General features: G+C 29.3%; 2 protein-coding genes and 1 pseudogene across 2 annotated transcripts; 1 reads left to right on the plus strand and 2 right to left on the minus strand.

Moving 5' to 3' along the window:
* Nucleotides 1-6,396: 6,396 nt before the first annotated feature.
* On the minus strand, nucleotides 6,397-9,402 carry LOC148194096 (putative glycosyltransferase STELLO1). The gene is made up of 3 exons (XM_088097918.1): nucleotides 8,392-9,402; nucleotides 7,823-7,949; nucleotides 6,397-7,176 (listed from the first exon to the last, which is right to left on the minus strand). Exons 1-3 carry the CDS (start codon nucleotides 9,033-9,035, stop codon nucleotides 6,706-6,708), a joined length of 1,242 nt encoding a protein of 413 aa, XP_087954044.1. The 5' UTR covers nucleotides 9,036-9,402; the 3' UTR covers nucleotides 6,397-6,705.
* On the minus strand, nucleotides 9,373-10,078 carry LOC148194097 (putative glycosyltransferase STELLO2 pseudogene; annotated as a pseudogene).
* Nucleotides 10,079-14,497: 4,419 nt separating this feature from the next.
* LOC148194098 (uncharacterized) lies at nucleotides 14,498-15,585 on the plus strand. The gene is made up of 3 exons (XM_088097106.1): nucleotides 14,498-14,592; nucleotides 14,669-14,891; nucleotides 15,202-15,585. The coding sequence occupies exons 1-3, from the start codon at nucleotides 14,498-14,500 to the stop codon at nucleotides 15,583-15,585; spliced, it is 702 nt and encodes a 233-aa protein (XP_087953232.1).
* The last annotated feature ends 4,143 nt before the right edge of the window (nucleotides 15,586-19,728 follow it).

Genomic DNA, 19,728 nt, shown 5'->3' on the forward strand with positions numbered 1-19,728 from the left:
ACAAGCGTAATCCAAAAAAAGCACAAAAGGCGAACAAATAAATTTTTAATATTGATAATTTTTGTATCACTTTTTCATCTATAGTATTAGAGTTTTGAATAGATAAATCTATAATATTTTTCTCTCTTGAAACATCTTTTTTTTTATCTCATCTCAATATAATAAAAAAAATGATAACTAATAATATTGAAACACAAAATAATAAATAATTAAATTAAATTAAGTGGGTTGGTGAGCTAATCCGGCCCACCACAGGTTCAACTCGGATGAGCCGGATTCTAAGTGAGCTGGTTTGAAAACTAACCCGTATGAAAAAGTTACTTTTTTTTCAAACTCAACTTGGCTCAATATAATAAAAAATGATAACTAATAATATTGAAACACAAAATAATAAATAATTAAATTAAATTAAGTGGGTTGATGAACCGGGTTCTTAGTGAACTGGGTTGAAAACTAACCCGTATAAAAAAGTTACTTTTTTTTCAAACTCAACTTGGCTCAATATAATAAAAAAATGATAACTAATAATATTGAAACACAAAATAATAAATAATTAAATTAAATTAAGTGGGTTGATGAGCCGGGTTCTTAGTGAACTGGGTTGAAAACTAACCCGTATAAAAAAGTTACTTTTTTTTCTCAAACTCAACTCGGTTCAAACCCATGGTGGGCCGGATTGGTTCGCGTTACAACTCATTTTGACAACAACACTACTTTTATTTATTATAATTGATTATTTTAATCAATTGAACCTCAACTAACTCATATTTTAATGATAACATTAATTACATAATTTTTAATTCGTAATAACTATTGTGAGTTATTATGAATTTGAATGAATATATGAAAACGCAATGTCATTGGATATAAAGCCTCCATTATTTGTCAAGCGATTTAATTAACTTGATTGTTGTAAGTAGGAGTTGTAGAACTTATTCACTTAATAATAAAAATACTCAACCATTCACCTTTGTTATGGATCTCACTCCCATTTTGTTATCTACTTATTAAAAATAAGTCATGATAATTATATTATAAAGTTCTTAGGATGAATTTATGTTTATTTTTAAAGTTGCTATATTAAGAGTATTTGTTCTTCTTATCCATGTGTTTTTTATTCATGCTTTTGTGTAAACAAAGTCAATCGAGATCTTATTTAATATTTGAACGATGGTAACGCAGATAGTAAGATATTGCAAAATTTATATAATCACACACAAAATTATTATAATTCACCGAAACTTATATAGTTGAGCTTCAATTTAGCATAACAAACAAAAACTACATAATTAAATATAAAAAGTTGTTTACGTTCAAATGAATATTTCGTTATGCTTATATCGATCATCTTTTATAATCTACTCATTAATCGAGATTAAGAGTCATCAATTTGAACTAATTTTCATATTTTCCTTTTTTAGCTAATTTTTAACTAGTAAGAAAAAAATATCATTTACCATATATTTTGTATTAAACTTAAAAAAAAGGGGGGACTTTCTATCATGTGATATTCGAAAGAAACCAACCACATTGAAATTATCGAAGCAATCATGTTTTTGTTTTTTTGTTGAACGGAAATAAAAAACGAAATTTGCCTGTGATTTCAGACATTGTGTTTTGTGCTGAATCAAAGTGACAGAGGTAGGTTATACTGAAATTTGAAAATTCCAAAGCAGAAAAAACCTTGAAGTGTGTAACCTTGTAGCCTCGGTAACAGCAAAAATATACCTTAATCTATGTTCCCATATTATACAAAACAAAATGGTTCAGTGTTGTTGTCTGCAATGGTTCAACAAGAAAGATGCTACACGGCTTTGCTCATTTCTTAAACCTCTTTCTTCCATTTTTCACTTTCTGGTTTTCGGTCCACTCTCATTGGCTTCACTCTGTTCTTCTGTTTTTTCTTTTAACTTTTTGTTTTTAAATTCATTTTAACTTTTCTTTAGAAAATAATGTTTTATTCCTAATTCCTCATATGATATGATTATGGTCAATTATGAAGTATTGTCTTCTTTTTGAAACGTAAAACTCTTTAAAAAATGAAAAAAATAAATATAACTATTTTAAATCTCAACTATGAAACATGTGAGATTATTAGATTCGATAAGAATAACACAAGTGTGAGAAAAATTTAAGTTTAAAAAAAGAAATTTATATTTTTCAAACCCATTGTTTTATCATATTTTGATAAACCATAGCAGAATCTATATACAGTATTTTATAATTTTATTTTAATTAAATATTTTAAATTTCAATTTAATATTTATAATTTAAATTTATGTTTTGATCTAAGGAATTACAATTATCATTTTGATTAAATATCATTTTATTCTAAGGCTTATATATTTATTTTTTATTAATATGTTTACTTTAATTTTTATTTCCCTTATAATATTTACGTTTTTCTTTTAATTTCTTATCTTATTAAAATATAAATGCTTTAAATTCATTACCGTATACCCATTAGATATTAATATTTCATTGTTATTGTAAATTGAAATTAAAAATTATTTAATATATCTTTATATTTGTAAATATAATAAACAAGTAAAATCTACTAGTCAATATAATAATACTTTTGTAATTATATATTTCATTTTTAATCATAAAAACATAAAATAAAATAATAATTTCAACTTTTTATAGCTATAATTATGTAACAAATTATTGCTATTATTTTGAATTGAGAATTAAGAAGTTATATAGTAGCATATACATAAAAAAGCTGTATGTAAAAATATATATTATTTCATTATTTTAAAATGCATAAATGAATATTTTCAATTTATTCCTCGCATAAGAAAAATATCAACTTTGGAGAATATTCACTATCTTTTTTATTTAAATTAGTTTTTAATAAATCTTTCACTTTTAAAATATACTTTTTTAAATTAGTTTTTAATAAATTTTTCACTTTTAAAATATATTGCATATCTCTCATATTTTCATAAATTCTAAAAATTCTCAAGAGTGGTATTAAGAGTCATTATTCTTACAAGACCTTTAGAATGAAAGGAAATTTTTCACAAGTCACTATTTCACTCTTTAGTGATGAAGTTTTGATCTATGAGTGTGATGGTGATTCTCTGGAAATTTTCAAAGAAGAATGTGAAGAAAATAGAAATTTTAATGCATGAAAGTTTTAAAATTAATAAAAGTGCTTGAACTACAGGATGAAAGAGTTTAAAACAATTAAGGAATACTCAAACAAATTATTTGATATTACTAACAAGATAAAAATTAAAGGAAAGAGGTTTTTAGATTCCAAACTCTTTGAGAAAATTTTGGTAATAGTGTCAAAGGAAATGACGTTATTCTATAATTACTTTGACAAAAGTGATATATGTCTTGCAAATACAAGAGTAACAAAAAAAAATAAAGTGGTTGAAGAAATTTTACTTTATATGAGAGAGGATGCTCTCATAGTCAAGAACGACAAAATGAACAAAATACAACACACATCAATCCAACAAGTGTTGGTGGAGGCCAGATGTAAAATGTTATCAATGTACTCAATTAGGACATGTGAAAAAAGCATACAAATTTTAAATTCCTCAAGAAGATGTCAAGATAGTAAAATACGATAATGAACTACTTCTTATAACATCATGTGTCACAATAAACAGCCTACAAAAGGTTAGATTATAGATAATGGTTATACAAACCACATAACTCATGATGGATAACTTTTTAAGGAACTCAACAAATAAAATATTTCCAAATAAAAATTGGGAATGAAGAACAACTTATTGTAAAAGGAACAAGAATAATTCTATTTAAAATTAATTTAGGTATTAAATTAATTTTATATCTTATATATTTCTAAGACTATTCAAATATTAAAAAAAGATTCTAAGATTTTCTTTGAAAACAACCTTTATGAGATCAAATATGCTAACAATAAGTATTCAAATTCATATCAACTGAAAAATTTGCTTTGATTTGATCAAGGAGGAATTGGTGAAGAAAATATAAAAAATAATCCAAATAAAAGAGAAGATGATATATATATATATATATATATATATATATATATATATATATATATATTATATATATATATATATATATATATATATATTTTGAAACTAGAATTAGAATTTAATAGAATATTATTAAAAATTTAAGTATGAGTTCAAAGTTTGACATCTAGTAAAAGTAAAAAAAAAATTGAGTGATATATTAAAAAACTCAAAAATATCAAATATTTAAGTTTTGGATTGAATACGGTGTTGTTTTATATAAAGAATCTCCTTAATATATCAAAACAATTTTATCTACTATTTTAGAGAGTGTATTTCCATTTTTCTCTATCATTTCTACACGGTATAATTTAAACCTATGTTTTGCAGAAATAGGGAAAATGAATTTGTCCTTCATCTCAAAGTCTATAAAGTTTTTTTCTTTTTTCTAAACAGTGAATTGGGTGCTAGAAGTAAGATTTCATATTTAAATTTTGGAAACAAAAAAATAATCAGAGAAATAAATTATGTTAAAAATTATTTCTGTTATTTATAGAACAAAGTTAATAAATATTTTACGACTATAATATGTAACTCTAAAATATGCTACTATTTTTTTAATATCTTTGTATTAACTTCAGTAGGTTTTTTAATACAAGGCCGCATTTACTGCACACTCTGTGAATATTTTATATTTATGAAATGTATTTTAATATTTTAAAATATAAATTTATACGAGAAAAATAATGATACTAATATAATTTACTTACCTACAAATATTAAATTATTTATTATTAGCATTATTATTATTATTATTATTATTATATTATGTATTAAATTTAAGCACAATTATTAACTAGTTGTTCTTTTTATTATATATTCCTTAAGCTCAACTTTAGTTTACATAAATATATAGATAGATTACAAGGACAATTAATAATATATTAATAATTTTTTCATCAAAAATTTAAAAAATATTTGAAAACACTAAAAGTTATACCTCGGTTTATTTATAATTTACTAATCCACAACTTTTAAAATATTTGATAATGTTTTTCTTTTATGAAATAAAAAGAATTAAATTCTGTTACTACAAAAAATAGTATTTATTAAAGGATAATGATACTTTGACAACATTTATTTGACAACATCTTGACATTATGTACATGTCATTCTGTGATTGGTCTATATTGGTGTTTATGATTATTATTATTGATTGTGGAATAATTTTGGACCAATCACAGAATGACACGTAGACAGTGTTAAAATGTTATAAAAAATGTTGTAAAAGTATCATTATCCTTAAAACATAATGATACTTTGACAATATTTATTAGGGTTAAATATGTTTTTAGTCCCTAAACTATTGATCGTTTCTGGTTTTCGTCCCTCTTCCAAAGTAAGGTACAATTTGGTCCTCATTCTTTAGAAAAACGTTCGTTTTAGTCCTCAAAATTTTGTTTTTAGTCCTCGCTTTAGTCCTCAAAACGTTCGTTTTTTCGACTAAAACAAACGTTTTTTAAAGATTGAGGTCTAAATTGTACCTTACTTTGGAAGAGAGACGAAAACCAGAAACGGTCAATAGTTTAGGGACTAAAAACATATTTAACCCTATTTATTACTACTAGTCCAATCCTGGAATTCGTCAAGTGATAAAAAGTTTAGAGTTAAACTTCAAACCTGATTACTTGTAAAATATATATATTATACGTCTCCTTTATTTTAATTTATAAATCAATATTGGTATTCTTTATCTTTTGAATTTAGTTATATTCTTTATGCTAATTTAAAATTAATGTTATTACTAATTTTAGAATAATTAGGGTTAAAAAATTGTCCCAATTTTTAATGACAAAAAATAATAAATTTTTTTTGAAGATCCTTAAAAATTACATGCTTCATTTCTTTCGAACAGTTCCATAAATATTTAAATTGATTGAAAGCTTTTGGGGATTGATGCACCAAAAATCGTCACTTCTGTAAAACTCGTTAAATTTTTATCAATTTTAAGCACGAAATGAATCTTTTAATAATAAGTTGCTTACATGAAAGAAGCAATGTTAATCTCTCAAATCAATTGTAAAATATGTGGATTCAAAGTATAGACAAACAATTTCAATTCTGAAAATTTGCCTGACATTAAAGTTTTCCTATTTTCAAACATGTTTCAATGATATACGTATCTTATGGGACAACGAACATTGGCAGAAGAACAGATTCACGAAATTGCAAATGGGTTGGAACAAAGCAAGCATAGGTTCATCTGGGTTCTGTTTGATGAAAGTGACGAAAAAAAGGCATGAACTTTCAGACCTATTTGCATATGTATGCTAAGCCATCTTGCAGAGTTCTTATCTAGATGTAGGAATAATAGTTCTTTTTTGCATAGGCATGCAAATTCCCAGAAACCACTGCATATCAGACACGCTTCAAGTTGGTATAAAAAAAGAATCTCTTAATGGAGAGATTGCAATGCAATATTGAATACAAATACATTTTCATTTCATTTTTCACAAAAAAGAAGGGAAGAAAAAAATAAGGAATGATACAATTTTCTGTGGAAGAAATCTACACAATAAGGGGTAGGGGGAAAGAGAAGGTTAAAAACCCACCCAAGAAACAAAAATACTGTGTAACACTGTTTTCGATTAAAAAGAGAGCGTGTAGGAGTGCTATTTAAGTGTTACATGTTTCTTGCGTCCTCTGTGGTCACCAAGTATCAAGAAGAAAGAGTTTTCTACTTTCAAACTAACTCCATCAGAAGTGGATCTCCTTCTGCCATTATTCTGATAAGCTTTATGAAGTCTTGCTCACTCGATACGCTCCATGGATGAACAGCAGGAACTTTGGCAGTATAAAGAGTGGTGGAATTAGCAGGAGGATTTTGCTTGTAGATCATTGAATCAAGAACAGGGTCAAAATTCTGAGTAGAATCTAGGGACACAAAGAACATAGGAATTGCAACCTTCTGATGAATCTCTAGATTGCCCACAAGGCTAACAAGCTCAACAAAATCACTGATCAATCGCTGAGGAACATAAAACACCTCAGAACTGCATAATAGGAGGTTCTTGTCATTGTCACTTGTTTCTTTGTAGCTCACTTGAAAGTGTGCTGGCATCGTGCTAACAACCTTCTGTACCATGCTTGCTTGTTGTGATAACCAATCTGAACTGTCACCATTGGTTATTACAGAAGACCAAGATTCCGACACCTGAATCCCAGTAACTTTGTTAATGCTCAGAGAGAAAAGGGCTTGCACCATCTTTTAAGAGTTAAAGCCATGCTTCAAAGTAAATTGACTAAGAGTGGGAGAAATAGCATAAAATATTTTCACACTAACATTATCCTGAATGAATATGAATGTAATATCACCAACAGTATGATAGGATAATAGAGTGGAACTGTGAAAAACTTCACAGCAACAACAAATTAAAGAGTAACTAGTCCTTAACTGTAGATGTTTGTCAGTTTAGTATTTGACTATACAAAATCCTCCCTTTCTAGTACTTGACTTAACAAAATGTCATTTGTTATGGACAAATCTAACTTTCTGCGGATTAGCTAATACATTAAGTTATGGACAATTTTATTTTGGTTTTTCTTCCCCTTTTCTTATCCTACAAGCGTTTGTTGAAAAGTTCCTCGAGTCAGACCAATGCTTACTACTGTTTTACAGATTGGAATGAGGTTTGCTACTCTAGATTAAAACTGTTTTCTTGCAATATTAGTGCATGCATTTGTAACATGGGTCAATAAGCCCTTATAATATCAATTTGGGAGGATTTAGAATGGGTGGAGTTTCAATCATGCAGAAGTAAGAATCCATACTTGGGGTGAGAGGAACAAAATAACAATACCTTATTAGTGATCCACAGTTTAGTTTTATCTGCTTGTAGTAAGTTCCAGTAATTAAGAATGGTATTATCCTGTACGAACAAAAATCCTTCTGCACTGCTAAATTGCTCAAAAATTTTGGGCAGGTATCTGAAATCAGGCGATGGATAAAATTAAAATCATATGAAGAAGAAAACAGGATAACAAACCTCTACAATAAGTGATATTTCTAACTTTCCTCTTCCAAAAGCTTCCATTGTCAACACAGGCTACAAAACACCTCTCACACTACTACTAACATGTTTAAAGTGAAGGAAAGTTCTGTTTCTGCTGTGATATAAGCAATTTAACTGCATTTTACTTCACCAAACAGCCAATGACCCAAAGCAATTACTTGAGATGATTTCATATTTTCTTTTAACAAACTTCAGTCTTTTATTGCCTCTCAATCCTTACTCTTACTGATAAAAGAGAACCATCTCAGGTAATCATCAAAGGCTAGTATTTAGATTCAGAAACAATTGCCAAAAATTTACAAGTCACCAATTATAATTTAGCAATAGAAAGAAATGTAAAACATAACCAGACATACCTGTATGCATAGTCCAAATGACCCTCCTCTACAACAAGATCTACATCCTTCTTTTCTGACAAAATAACTACAGATCTGAATATCCTTCCATAAAGCAACCTCCATTCAAGAGCGGTTCGTTCCACCGGCCCATTGCAGTGCATTATAAGCACCACATTCCCGAAAGTTTTCCTCCACCGGATCAAATTAGCAATCTCATAATTCACTGTTCCTGTTTCTTCTACGCCAAGATGCACTGATGGCAACTTCTGTGGTACAAACTCTTTTCGATCACCATGACCAATATTTGGCCTAGGCCTTCCCAACTCCAACGACATCAACCTCGGCTGCTGATAGCCAACAGCCAACAAATCCTGCAGCCAAGCAGCAGTAAGCTTCACATCCGTCTCAGTCCAAAACCCCTCCTCTGCCATTGCAAAGCTCAAATCCAGAATCTTCTCAAACAACCTATGCTTATCAGACCGCCACAAAACCAAATAATCAATCAACCTTCCAACATTCACATGAAGATCCTTCTCTTCTGAAAATGGGTACGCCTCAATCCTGTCATACCTATGGACCGTAGGTGGATAAACCGCAACATACCCACCAACCTCCCAAAGCAGCCTCTGCCCCCAGTAACCCCTCAACACATCAGACGCCATCGTAGCTCACCGACACCGGCAGCATCAAGGCCCAGAACGCCGGCGAATGGTACAGCGTGTTAAAGGAATTCAACGGCACCATCACACCCTGCGGCAGCGCCACCTTCGGCGCATGCTCGTCGAACCTCACATCAAACGCCTCCAAACTGGACTTCCGGGTGAAGTAAAACACTGAATCTACATCCGGCAGGCCATTGGAAATCCCCTGCTGAATAAACTGCTTCCCTCCAAAAACCTGAGTGTAAAATTCCTCATGCCCAATTTCCCCTGCCCTCTCCAGAGGCAACCCTCTGGGCCAAACCGAACGCTGCCCAAAATGCACATAAGGGTTCACGACGGTTCGATTCGGGTTATCGTGACTATACTGCAACAAAACCTCTTGCCTGGCACCTTCCCCTACTAACTCCACAGTCAAAATGCTTGCCCAAATCATCATCTATCACCTCCCCTCTATCATCAGCGTCAAAAATCTTCTTGGCACCATGCTGAATCGCAAACAAATAACCCACACTCTTTCTAACATACGAATCGTAAGGAAGGTAATCCACAACCCTAAACCCCAAATTGGCCTGTTCCTCCAGCGACAAAAAGATCGCACCTTTCAGACTCCAATCCGACGGCGTTTTCGACCCACCAACCGCCACCACCTGCCATCCCTTTATCTTCACAAGCCGCCTAAGCGTGTCGCTGGGGTACCCCAACACTGAAACCACGATCCACTTCTCTGTCCGGAAGTTCGCAAACTTCGAGGTCTTGTCCGCGATCGGGGCGATCGCGCCCCACTCCACGCGGGGGTACGCGATCCGCTCGAGCTCCTGCGCCTGCTTCTCGAAGCAGAGCAGCGCCGCGGTGTCACCGGCGTTCCGGAGGAAAAACACGGCGGCGACGGTCACGACGAGGAGCACCACGGTCACGATCCTGACGAGGTTGTCAGAGACCCAGGCGGAGAAATCGAGGCTCTTGGTAGCTGCCAGCGCCGCAGTCCGCGTTTTGGGCTTCTGATTCACTGATTTTGGAAGTGAATGCTGCTCTTGGACCATCATTGAGTTTGGGTGATGAATTCAATCGAACCTTCCCCCAAATGTATCTTCCGATTGACTTGAGCTGAACACCTTTCAACTCTTTCTTTTTCCTCCTAATCGAAACATAGAATGTTGCTGGTAAGTTTCTTTTGGGGTTTGGGAGTTGAAGTTTTGGTTAAGGTTGTGGTTGCCGACAGGTATGTGTGTGTGTGTCGGTTCCTTAAGCTTCAATGCAAGTGCAGGTAGTTTGGTAGAGTGGAATCTTCTTCTGGTTCAGTTGTAACATCTTCTTTTTATTTTATTATCTTTAATCCTTTTTTATTTTGGTTTGGTGTTGGAAAATGGACTCATTAGGTAAAACTTCACGTTAGGGTATTAATTGGATTTGGAACTTGCTATTATAATGCTTTTGATTTATGAGCTGCCATGTCAATACCTTTTCCAGATAATATCGTTTAAAACTTTCACTGATGTTAAAACTTTTATATTATCATTCATATTTTAACATATATCATATTGAAACTCGGGTACTCTCATGAGTTTTAGCAAATTTAAAGTTAATAATGAATAATACATTTAAAAAGATGTGTTAGATTAGATAATGGGTTATTCTTCTTATACCAATTTAGCACATGTTTTAGATTTCTCATTAAAGTACTAGTTTTAATAGGGATGGACATTGATTATCAACCACAGTTGTAATATGATATGATTCATAGATTTTTATTGGCTTGAAAAATCAGTTTGAGTTGAACCAAAAATGAAAAATGTTATCTTGATTTATTGGGGACATAAGGAACCAGGGGGTTTTGTTTTGTGGGTTTGCTTGGTTCTCCTTGACTTGTTTTGTTAAATCAGCACTAGTTTGTTTCCAAAGTGTAGGTGTGTTGGGATGAGAGTTAAACTGGAAACTTAGTTAACAAGTCTATTTCAAACCAATCAATGCTTTGCCATGTGCACTAACAAGTTTCCAAACAAGGGGTATATGGCTGTGACAAAACCAAAAACCTTTGACCTTGGATGTTTAGTTTGGAGATGACTAGAATGCTATCAAGACATTCCATTAAACATTTGTTTTTAATATTTTTGTATGTGTGAAGCATGCTTATTCATAGAAAAAATTATTAGTGATATTCAAAAATGAATTATTATTTTTGTGAATGCTAAGAAAATTTAGATCTTACAAAATGATTTCATTTCATCGAAATAAGAGTGATTTGATGGGACTCTTGCAATAGATGGAAATATAAAGGATTCCTAGAAAACCTTACCATTGTAATGTAACTTGTAAATAAGTTATTTGAGTGAACACTACATATATTTTTTACATTGTTTTTTTTATTGGATAATTATTTTTTAAGTGTGATCCATGATTTATGATAAGATGGTGACCAAATATTCAAGAAGTGTGTGAAATTATGTTTTTTTTTAATATTATATGAAAAGTAGATCATATTAATTCTGTTATAGACTGGATTGATTTTGGATAAAACCCGTTACAAAGTTGGATGATTGGGCCTAGATGTGCCCGGTGCGAGCCAGTGAGGCCGACTGATTATACGATACTCGGTCTGTAAGTTTCTATTTGTTTAAAAAGAATAAAAGTTATGAAATTTAATTATTTTTATTTAAATAAACAATTTGTACATATATAGACTTTATTTTTAATTTAAAAAATTATGCTATTTTGTAGTAAAGAGAATTCAACTTTTGAATGTATACATTTCTTTTCCAATTTTACACTTTAATAAGTAATTGTTTTTAAATTAAAACAATTATTTTATTAATTTTATTCTTAATATTTTTTAAATTTAATCATTTTTTTAGTTTGATTATTTTTCTTAAACTAAACCATTTTTATAACTAAAATAATTATTTATTAGAAAAAAAATTATCTATAAAATAAATAAAAAATTATCTATAATATTATAATAATCTAAATTTACTTTATAATTAAACTAAAATTTATTTATTTTTATTACAGAAAAAGAACATAGATGCACGTCTAACTTGTTATCATCACCTTCTGTCCATTTCTTTTATAGGATAAAACACAAAATTCACTGGTTTCACCGTTAAATTCTTTATAATACATTAAAATAATAATTATAATTATTTGACCTAATTAATGATATTCAAAATCAATTTTAATAACACTATCCAAATGTCCACTCAAAATATGTCACCTAAGCTAATAGAAATGCTACCTTAATTAAAAAAAAAAGGAAAACAACTTAAATATGGTTTTTTACAAATTTTATATTTGGTTCTTAATATTTTTTTTATTTTTAGTTCCTATTTTTTTTATATGATATTTTTCATTATATTACTTATATTAATATTAATATGATATTTTCATGTTAGAAAATATTTAAATTAGTATGATAAAAAATTTAGAAATAAAAGAGAAATCTAAAAATATTTATGGAATTATTTTAAAAAAACAAGCCAATAAATACAAATAAATGTCTGATCAGATACAAACCTACAATTATTTCAAAGATCAAAAGTCAAGAAAAAAAGTTATTGGAGACTAAATACGAAAATGATTGTTTTTCCAGATCGAAAACAGATTTTAATATATATATATATATATATATATATATATATATATATATTATATATATATATATATATATATATATTATATATTTATTGAGGTAGACATTATCTTCTAATATTGTCCCTCTCTTCACCTTCATTTTACCATCTAAGATAATTGAAATGTGGTATAACGAAGAAAGATCTGATAGCTTTGAGTTTGAAAGAATAATTTATTGAAAATAAATTGAATATAATAGTAATTTGGTATTTTTAAAAAATCATTACCATTAAAAATATTGTATATCAAATCATCAAACTAAATATAAATGTTAGTAACAGTTACCATGCAGTAAACATCTAACTGACAAATTAAAAAATACGATTAAAACTCAAAATGAAGTTATATTTATTATACTAATACTGAAACTATTATACAATAAATTAATATGTCATTAATATTTTTCTTTAGACCATGTTAACATTAGTATTTAATGGCATACTTAATATATGTAATTAGAATTCAAATAAAAGTATAGTTATTTATGAATATCATTTATTTCTTTTATTGTTATACTACAAGATTTGGAATATATGCTGTATGAAGAATATATTTTAACCTATTTTTCTTTTAGTTGATTGTATTAGTAGAAAACTGAGTGACTTTGTGACATGGATTTTTCATTTACCATGCATGAAATCTTAAAAGCAGAGATGAAAGAAAAAAGAAAAATTTGAAGTAGATAGGTAAAAATCTTCTAAGTGGAAGTGTGTTACAAAATATGGGGAGTGTAAATAGAATTTGTTAATCAAACATAAAAGTCCAGGCCCAATAGAGATTATAGAAAATCACAAACATCCAATTAAACCATTTTACAATGTATTATTAACATAGATAAAATATATTATTAATCTAGAATTTTTATTGATATAATTTTTCGCTCAGTAATAATAAAAATACTGATAATAATCATATAGCTAAAAATTATACTAAATAATACTCATACATACTTTTCTTTAATTCTAAAATAGATATCTACTTCCTTTTGTTTTTACATAATAATACGTACATTCTCTATACATTTTAAATAAACATAAACCTTTTTTATATTTTTAATAAATTACACATTTACTTATTTTATTTTATTTCAATAAAATTACAACCCAACGTCTTATTTTATTTATAAAAATATAATCTTTTAATTTTTATTTATCAAAAATATATTATTTTTATATTTTAAAATTATATTTAAGTTTTGGTGAAAATTATATGTGAAAATAAAATAAGATAAGTGGGTGTTTATTTAATGGTAAAAACAATTATGAATTATTTTATTGCAAATATAAAAAATGTAAATGTAAATTTTTAAATTAAAGGTAATGGTTGGTGTCCAGTTTAACTTGACCTGCTGTTTCTTCTAAATTAAATAAATAAAATATTTCTGACTTCCTGACATAGGCATGTAAGAGAATTACCAGTAACTAAATATAATAAAATGCTAAAGTAAATACTTGTAGTTAGGCAATGAATTTACATATCTAAAAAGAGAGAGTAATCATAAACCTTAACAAGGTTTTCTTAAAGTATTTTAAAATAGAGAAAATAAAAAATAAGAAATTATAATTTATGATTAAAATTATTTTAGTTGTAAGAATTCATTTATATTGTTCTAATTTTTATATAAACTAATTTATGTTTTAAGAAAAACTTATTTTATTTTTTATTACTCCTGTTTTGTGTGATATAAATGACAGTATTATTCATGTGTCTTAATAATAACAATAAACAAAAACTGTTAGACACACGCGGCAAACATGGACGAAGAGAGAGAAAATTTTGAAAACATTTCAATATACCCGGGAAATTTGAAAAACTGAGAGAAAACAGTGAAGGCAACGATGTCTTCATTTCCGAGTTCGGAAGAACGAACTGTTGCATCGTCTCTGCTTCTTCTCAACACCTCACCTCCGTCTCCCTTGCTTTCTACTCCAAAGTAACTGCAACAGTTTCAATTCTACTTTTCTTCGTTTCGATCTCCACTCTGTTTTCACAAATTTCTCTCTCTGAAGGTTTCCCTCTGATTCAAGCGATGCAGTTCCAGAGAGGAGAAGCAACAACAGCACGCGTTCCGGACAAATATCGATTTCCTACTGTTCTAATAAATCCTCATCTTCCTCTCTCACCAATGACAGCGGTGATTCATCGGAGAAAGAGATCAAATCGCACAGTGTATCATTCTCTGCTATCTTGCGTTATAATCAGATGAAGCTTAAGGTTGATTATAATATTTCTGTATACCTTCTCATTAGTTGCATCTTAGAGTTTATTTCTCTTCATTTCTGTATGTGCTTGTGTTTGGAAGCATAACAAAACCAAACTGTGATATGAGAATTCGCTTCACTCATTCTTCTGATGAGATTATGCATCTTGTTGCTGTTGTTTCTAGTGATTTTCCGTTTTGTTCTGTTCTGTTGGATTTGATAATGTGTGATTGAGTCTAAGGGAGAGGATAAGAGATTTAATTATTTGATTGATAGTTGCTATTTATGTTACAAATTTCTGGATTGTTTTATGTAAACTGAGGATTTTAATTTTGTGAAAGATTGCAAGGAAGATAAGATCGAAGGTCACGTGGACCTCATCGTGCTCCGGCGACCGGAAACCGAACGCCGGTGAGGCTGCGAATATGCTCTCTCCTGTTTCCGCCTCCGGCGAGGCCTCTTCCTGCTTGTCGAGCAGCTCGAGCGGCATCTCCAGCGCGCGAAGCTTGCGCTACGCTAAAAGATGCAGAGGCGCGATTGTTGAGCGTGTGACCGGGATCGGACGTGAGACGGCCGAGCCGTCGAGTCGCCCAGCTGGTTCGCCGCACCTGCGTCGGCGTGGCGAAGCCATACTCAAGTTGCTCTCTTGCGGTGACTCCTCTGAAGTGAAGATCCGTCAAATGCTCGGTGACAGCCCCGACACCAGCAAAGCTCTAAGAATGTAATCTCTTTCACTCACCCAAACACGCATATTGTGCCATGCAACAGTAAACGTTTACGTGATTTAAATATAATAGGTTTAGTGTGGTTGATTTCAGCGGATTGAAATCATTAACCGTTTGATTTTGTTATTGTAGCGAAAACAAGCACGAACCAACTGTTTGGATTTTTCATACACACAATAAGGTTAACAAATCACTCTCAGGATGTGTTTAATAGAGAGTAAGAAGAGGAATGAGTAAGATGAAAAGAAGCAATAAGAGAGAAAATATATGGAAAATGAAGTGAACTGAGAGAAAAAGTAAATGTGTTAAAGGAGAGAGACACTGGTATGAGTAGAAACACATTGGAAAAAAATATAAAAGTACAAGTATGTCCTCATTGTTCCTAAGATTATTTTTTCCTTAAATCATCTCAACCAAACATTATCTCTTTCTTTTAATCATCCATCATAAAGTTATCCACCAAATAAATGCTTAAAATTTACCAAAAATTGAATCTCACTATTCTTTAATGAATGTTAATTACGACAATAATAAATTCTAATAATAGTAAACATGTTTAAAAGAACCTACTAAATATTGATATTTAATGCTCATATAAATGTGGTTATTTTTGTTGTCTGATGGAAAGAACACTGTCTCTAGGTTGCTAAGGGTGGATGCTGTGAAAAGATCAGGCTCGGGAGGGCGTTATGATCCTTATGTTTACACGGTACACATCTTTATAATTCACTAATTAATTGAGTTTAATTTTTATCGCATGAAATTCGGTGTCATGTAATAGTGATTCATGCAAATAATGAATTACACTTATCCTATCTTTTCTCCTCACATCTTATTGCTTCACAAATACAGCTCTACTTAGATTATTTCATTTCCTTGTTTTCATGTTGTTGTTTTTTGGAAAACACATTTTTCTCACAGATAAGTGGATGAAGCTAGCGTTGCTAGCTAGATTGTAGCGGATAAGTATACTCACGGATAGGTATATCATATTTCGGTGCAATTTCAGGTATATATATCCCTAAACTAGGAATAGGGAAATTTTGCTGTAGCCCAATTATTATATAGTAATCTAGAGTTTTTTTATGCTTATGATGATGCACTATAGAAATCAATAACCATCATTGAGTACATAATGCTATCCGAATGTAAACCAATAATCATAGCTTAAAGTACATATTTTTGTTTTTCTTCTTGCTATTTTCTCTGTCTTTTTATTTTCTTGTTTGGTTCTTGTTATTCTCCACATTCAAAATATGTCAGTTGTGCAATGAAAATATATATAAAACTCAAAAGTGGTAGAACAAGATTGAAATGTTAAGTTGATGATTTTTATGTGCTCTCCCCATACATTAAGTGATGACCACTGTATTATAAAATTCACATTTGAGCAAAATAACTCTTCAATGTATTTATTATACAATATATGATGCATTTCCTCTCTCTCAATTGCATGAAATCTAACAAGAATTGGGTCATTCCAGATTGAAAAATCAATTAAAAAAAGGTAGTAGTATTCAAACAATGAAAATGATTATAGACATTTTGATTGTCTACATTTATTACACACTTTATTTTTATTTTTTCTATCTCCCTTCTTCTTGTCATATCACATAACCTATAAATTTATTACTTTTCTTCTCTCTTAACTGTATACTAGATGTTAATACACTACGTTCTTGAATTATTACTTTTCAAACTTGTGAATTTTAGAAAACATTAATCAGGCATTTCGAGTACACTTTTGATTCCTGAATTAAGCTCGATACCTAATTTTCGTAAAAAATATATTCTTTAACTTGGTTCAAGTTTGGAGTTTGAACCCATTGTTCAGATCAAATGTTTATATAATATATATATATATATATATATATATATATATATATATATATATGTTCTTACAAATATGAATGTAAATTATCTAGCTTATTAAATAATATTGTATTTGTAACTTATTTTCAATTTATTAAAATTTATATATTTTATCAATTCCAATTAAAATGAATAGCTTAATTTATTGTGTTTAAAAAAAATTATAAGTACATTATTTTCTTTAAATTATAAAAGATTCTCGCAATTATTTACAAACAAATTTTTAGGAGAACGAGTTTTAAAATTCTAAATCTATTTTTTTAAAACTTGAATCCAAACTCACCCGTTTATTTTTATTTTTTCATCTCCCCTATAACCTATCTGAACCTCATGACATGAAATCTTTACATAAATGTTTAGAAACGTTTGTGAGTGCGATGCGATATTATTCTTAACACAAAAAAAAAAGAGAAAGAGGTGAATTATAAAATGGAAAAGGAGATGGAGAGTGATATAAAATTTATTTTGTAAGAATATTATAACTTTTAAAGATGTAGATAAAACAATTTTCAAGTATTAACATATTATAAAATATTGAGTTTTTCTGTAAAAGTATTTGTAGTTTTGTATATATATTAAATGTTGTTAATTCAAAATTAGATTATAAAATTACTTTACTGTTGTATATTTTAAATAAATCACATAATTGTAAACATAATATGATAATAGAAATTATTTATTATCTTAAGTAAAATAAAAATATAAAATAAAATAAAAAAAGGTTTAATTAGTATCTAAAGTATATCAATTTTTTTATTTAATCTACTTTATAAGAATGCAAAGATTTGATTGATACAATTTATTATTTATATAAAAATATTAATACTCAAATTTATTATCGACTACATATATTAACTATTTTTTTATTTAGTATTGAGTATATATTGGTTGAAATACATATATATATATATATATATATATATATATATATATATATATATATATGTGTATGTAGTGTGTATATATAAATATTAAAAAGTGTCATTAAAGAAAATAATAAAAATTAACCATCATTCAAATTAGTGGACATTAACTCTTTCCTATGTCATGATGATAAAAAATTAGAATAAGATTTAGATTGTGTGGAGATGAATAAATTTAAATATTTAAAATTTGAATTGTTTTAAATCTTTATTTTGATAAATCAAATTAAATATTTTAAATTTCAATTTGTTAGTTCTGACAACGTAATAGTATTGTGTATACAAAATATTATGTAAACAAGTTAACATTTCAACAAAATTAATGTTAGCTAAAATTAATATTAACCTCTTAAAACTCGTATTCATAGAGAAAAGAGAGTTCAAAGGAGAAAGAAAAAAAGTATGAAAAGAAGAGAAATAAAACAAAGAAAAAGACGAAGAAAGAAAGAGAAAACAAAAAGAGAGAGGAAAATAAGATTAAGAAGGAAAAAAAGAAAGTAAAAAATGTGAAGAGAAAGACAAAAAGACGGAAAAGACAAATAAGAAAGATACGAAGACAAAAACATACAAATGAGAAAATAAATACAAGGTTAAATTCTTAATATTTTGTGAAATTTGAGATTTTAAAATTTAAAGTAATCAAAATATTTCCACACATTTACATTCCAATTCCTTTTTCAAATATTTTATCCAAATATGTTTCAGTACAAGATATTTTAAATTCTCGAAATATATTTTTTTAAATTTCTAATTCAAATACAGTAAAATAAAATAAAATAATTATAATTACCTTTGTCAGACCTCGTAAATGCACACCCAAAACCCCTCCTGTCAGGATCATTAAAAACGCACCCAAAACTCCTCTGAACGGACGTCAGGTGTCAAGCAACGAGGATCTGGAAATCAGATAGTGGAAGGCAGGTGTCAGCAGACGAGCGAACGCTCGTTTTGACGAGTGAACGCTCGTTTTGACAGAGTGAGCAAAACTGAAATTTTTGAAAACTGCTGTCTCACTCTCTGCATGCACCTTCCCCAGAACCTGATCTTTCAATTTATCCTCATTCTCTCTAGAATCTCACCCTTCTCTCTACCAAAACTCACCCTTTCTCTACTCCAATCTCTGTTTAGGCACCGTGGAAGCACTTCCGGCGTCCCAAGCTTCATTTTGAACCGAACAAGTTTCAAGTTTGAACGGGTAAGTGTATCTGTCTTTAGTCGTTCGTCTTCCGCTACATGCAAGCCAAGTTCTGGTTGCATGTGGGCATGTAGTCTAAGTTATTTTTGGTTTCATGTTGTTTGGTTTAGTTTGAAGAGTTGTTGATCGTTGAGAGTAGAAAGATTTGTAGTC

Source organism: Vigna umbellata, chromosome 8 (genome assembly GCF_029865625.1).
Source record: "Vigna umbellata cultivar VRB3 chromosome 8, Vumbellata_1.0, whole genome shotgun sequence".
NCBI classification, from domain to species: Eukaryota; Viridiplantae; Streptophyta; class Magnoliopsida; order Fabales; family Fabaceae; genus Vigna; species Vigna umbellata.

Excerpts from the sequence above, each read along its gene's own strand:
- LOC148194096 (XM_088097918.1), bottom strand. The coding sequence starts at position 9,035 with ATGGCGTCTGATGTGTTGAGGGGTTACTGGGGGCAGAGGCTGCTTTGG. Across the intron at positions 7,950-8,391 it reads CATTTGGACTATGCATACAG|ATACCTGCCCAAAATTTTTG; the intron begins GTATGTCTGGTT and ends GCCTGATTTCAG. Across the intron at positions 7,177-7,822 it reads AACTGTGGATCACTAATAAG|GTGTCGGAATCTTGGTCTTC; the intron begins GTATTGTTATTT and ends ACTGGGATTCAG.
- LOC148194098 (XM_088097106.1), top strand. The coding sequence starts at position 14,498 with ATGTCTTCATTTCCGAGTTCGGAAGAACGAACTGTTGCATCGTCTCTG. Across the intron at positions 14,593-14,668 it reads CCCTTGCTTTCTACTCCAAA|GTTTCCCTCTGATTCAAGCG; the intron begins GTAACTGCAACA and ends CTCTCTCTGAAG. Across the intron at positions 14,892-15,201 it reads AGGTTGATTATAATATTTCT|ATTGCAAGGAAGATAAGATC; the intron begins GTATACCTTCTC and ends ATTTTGTGAAAG.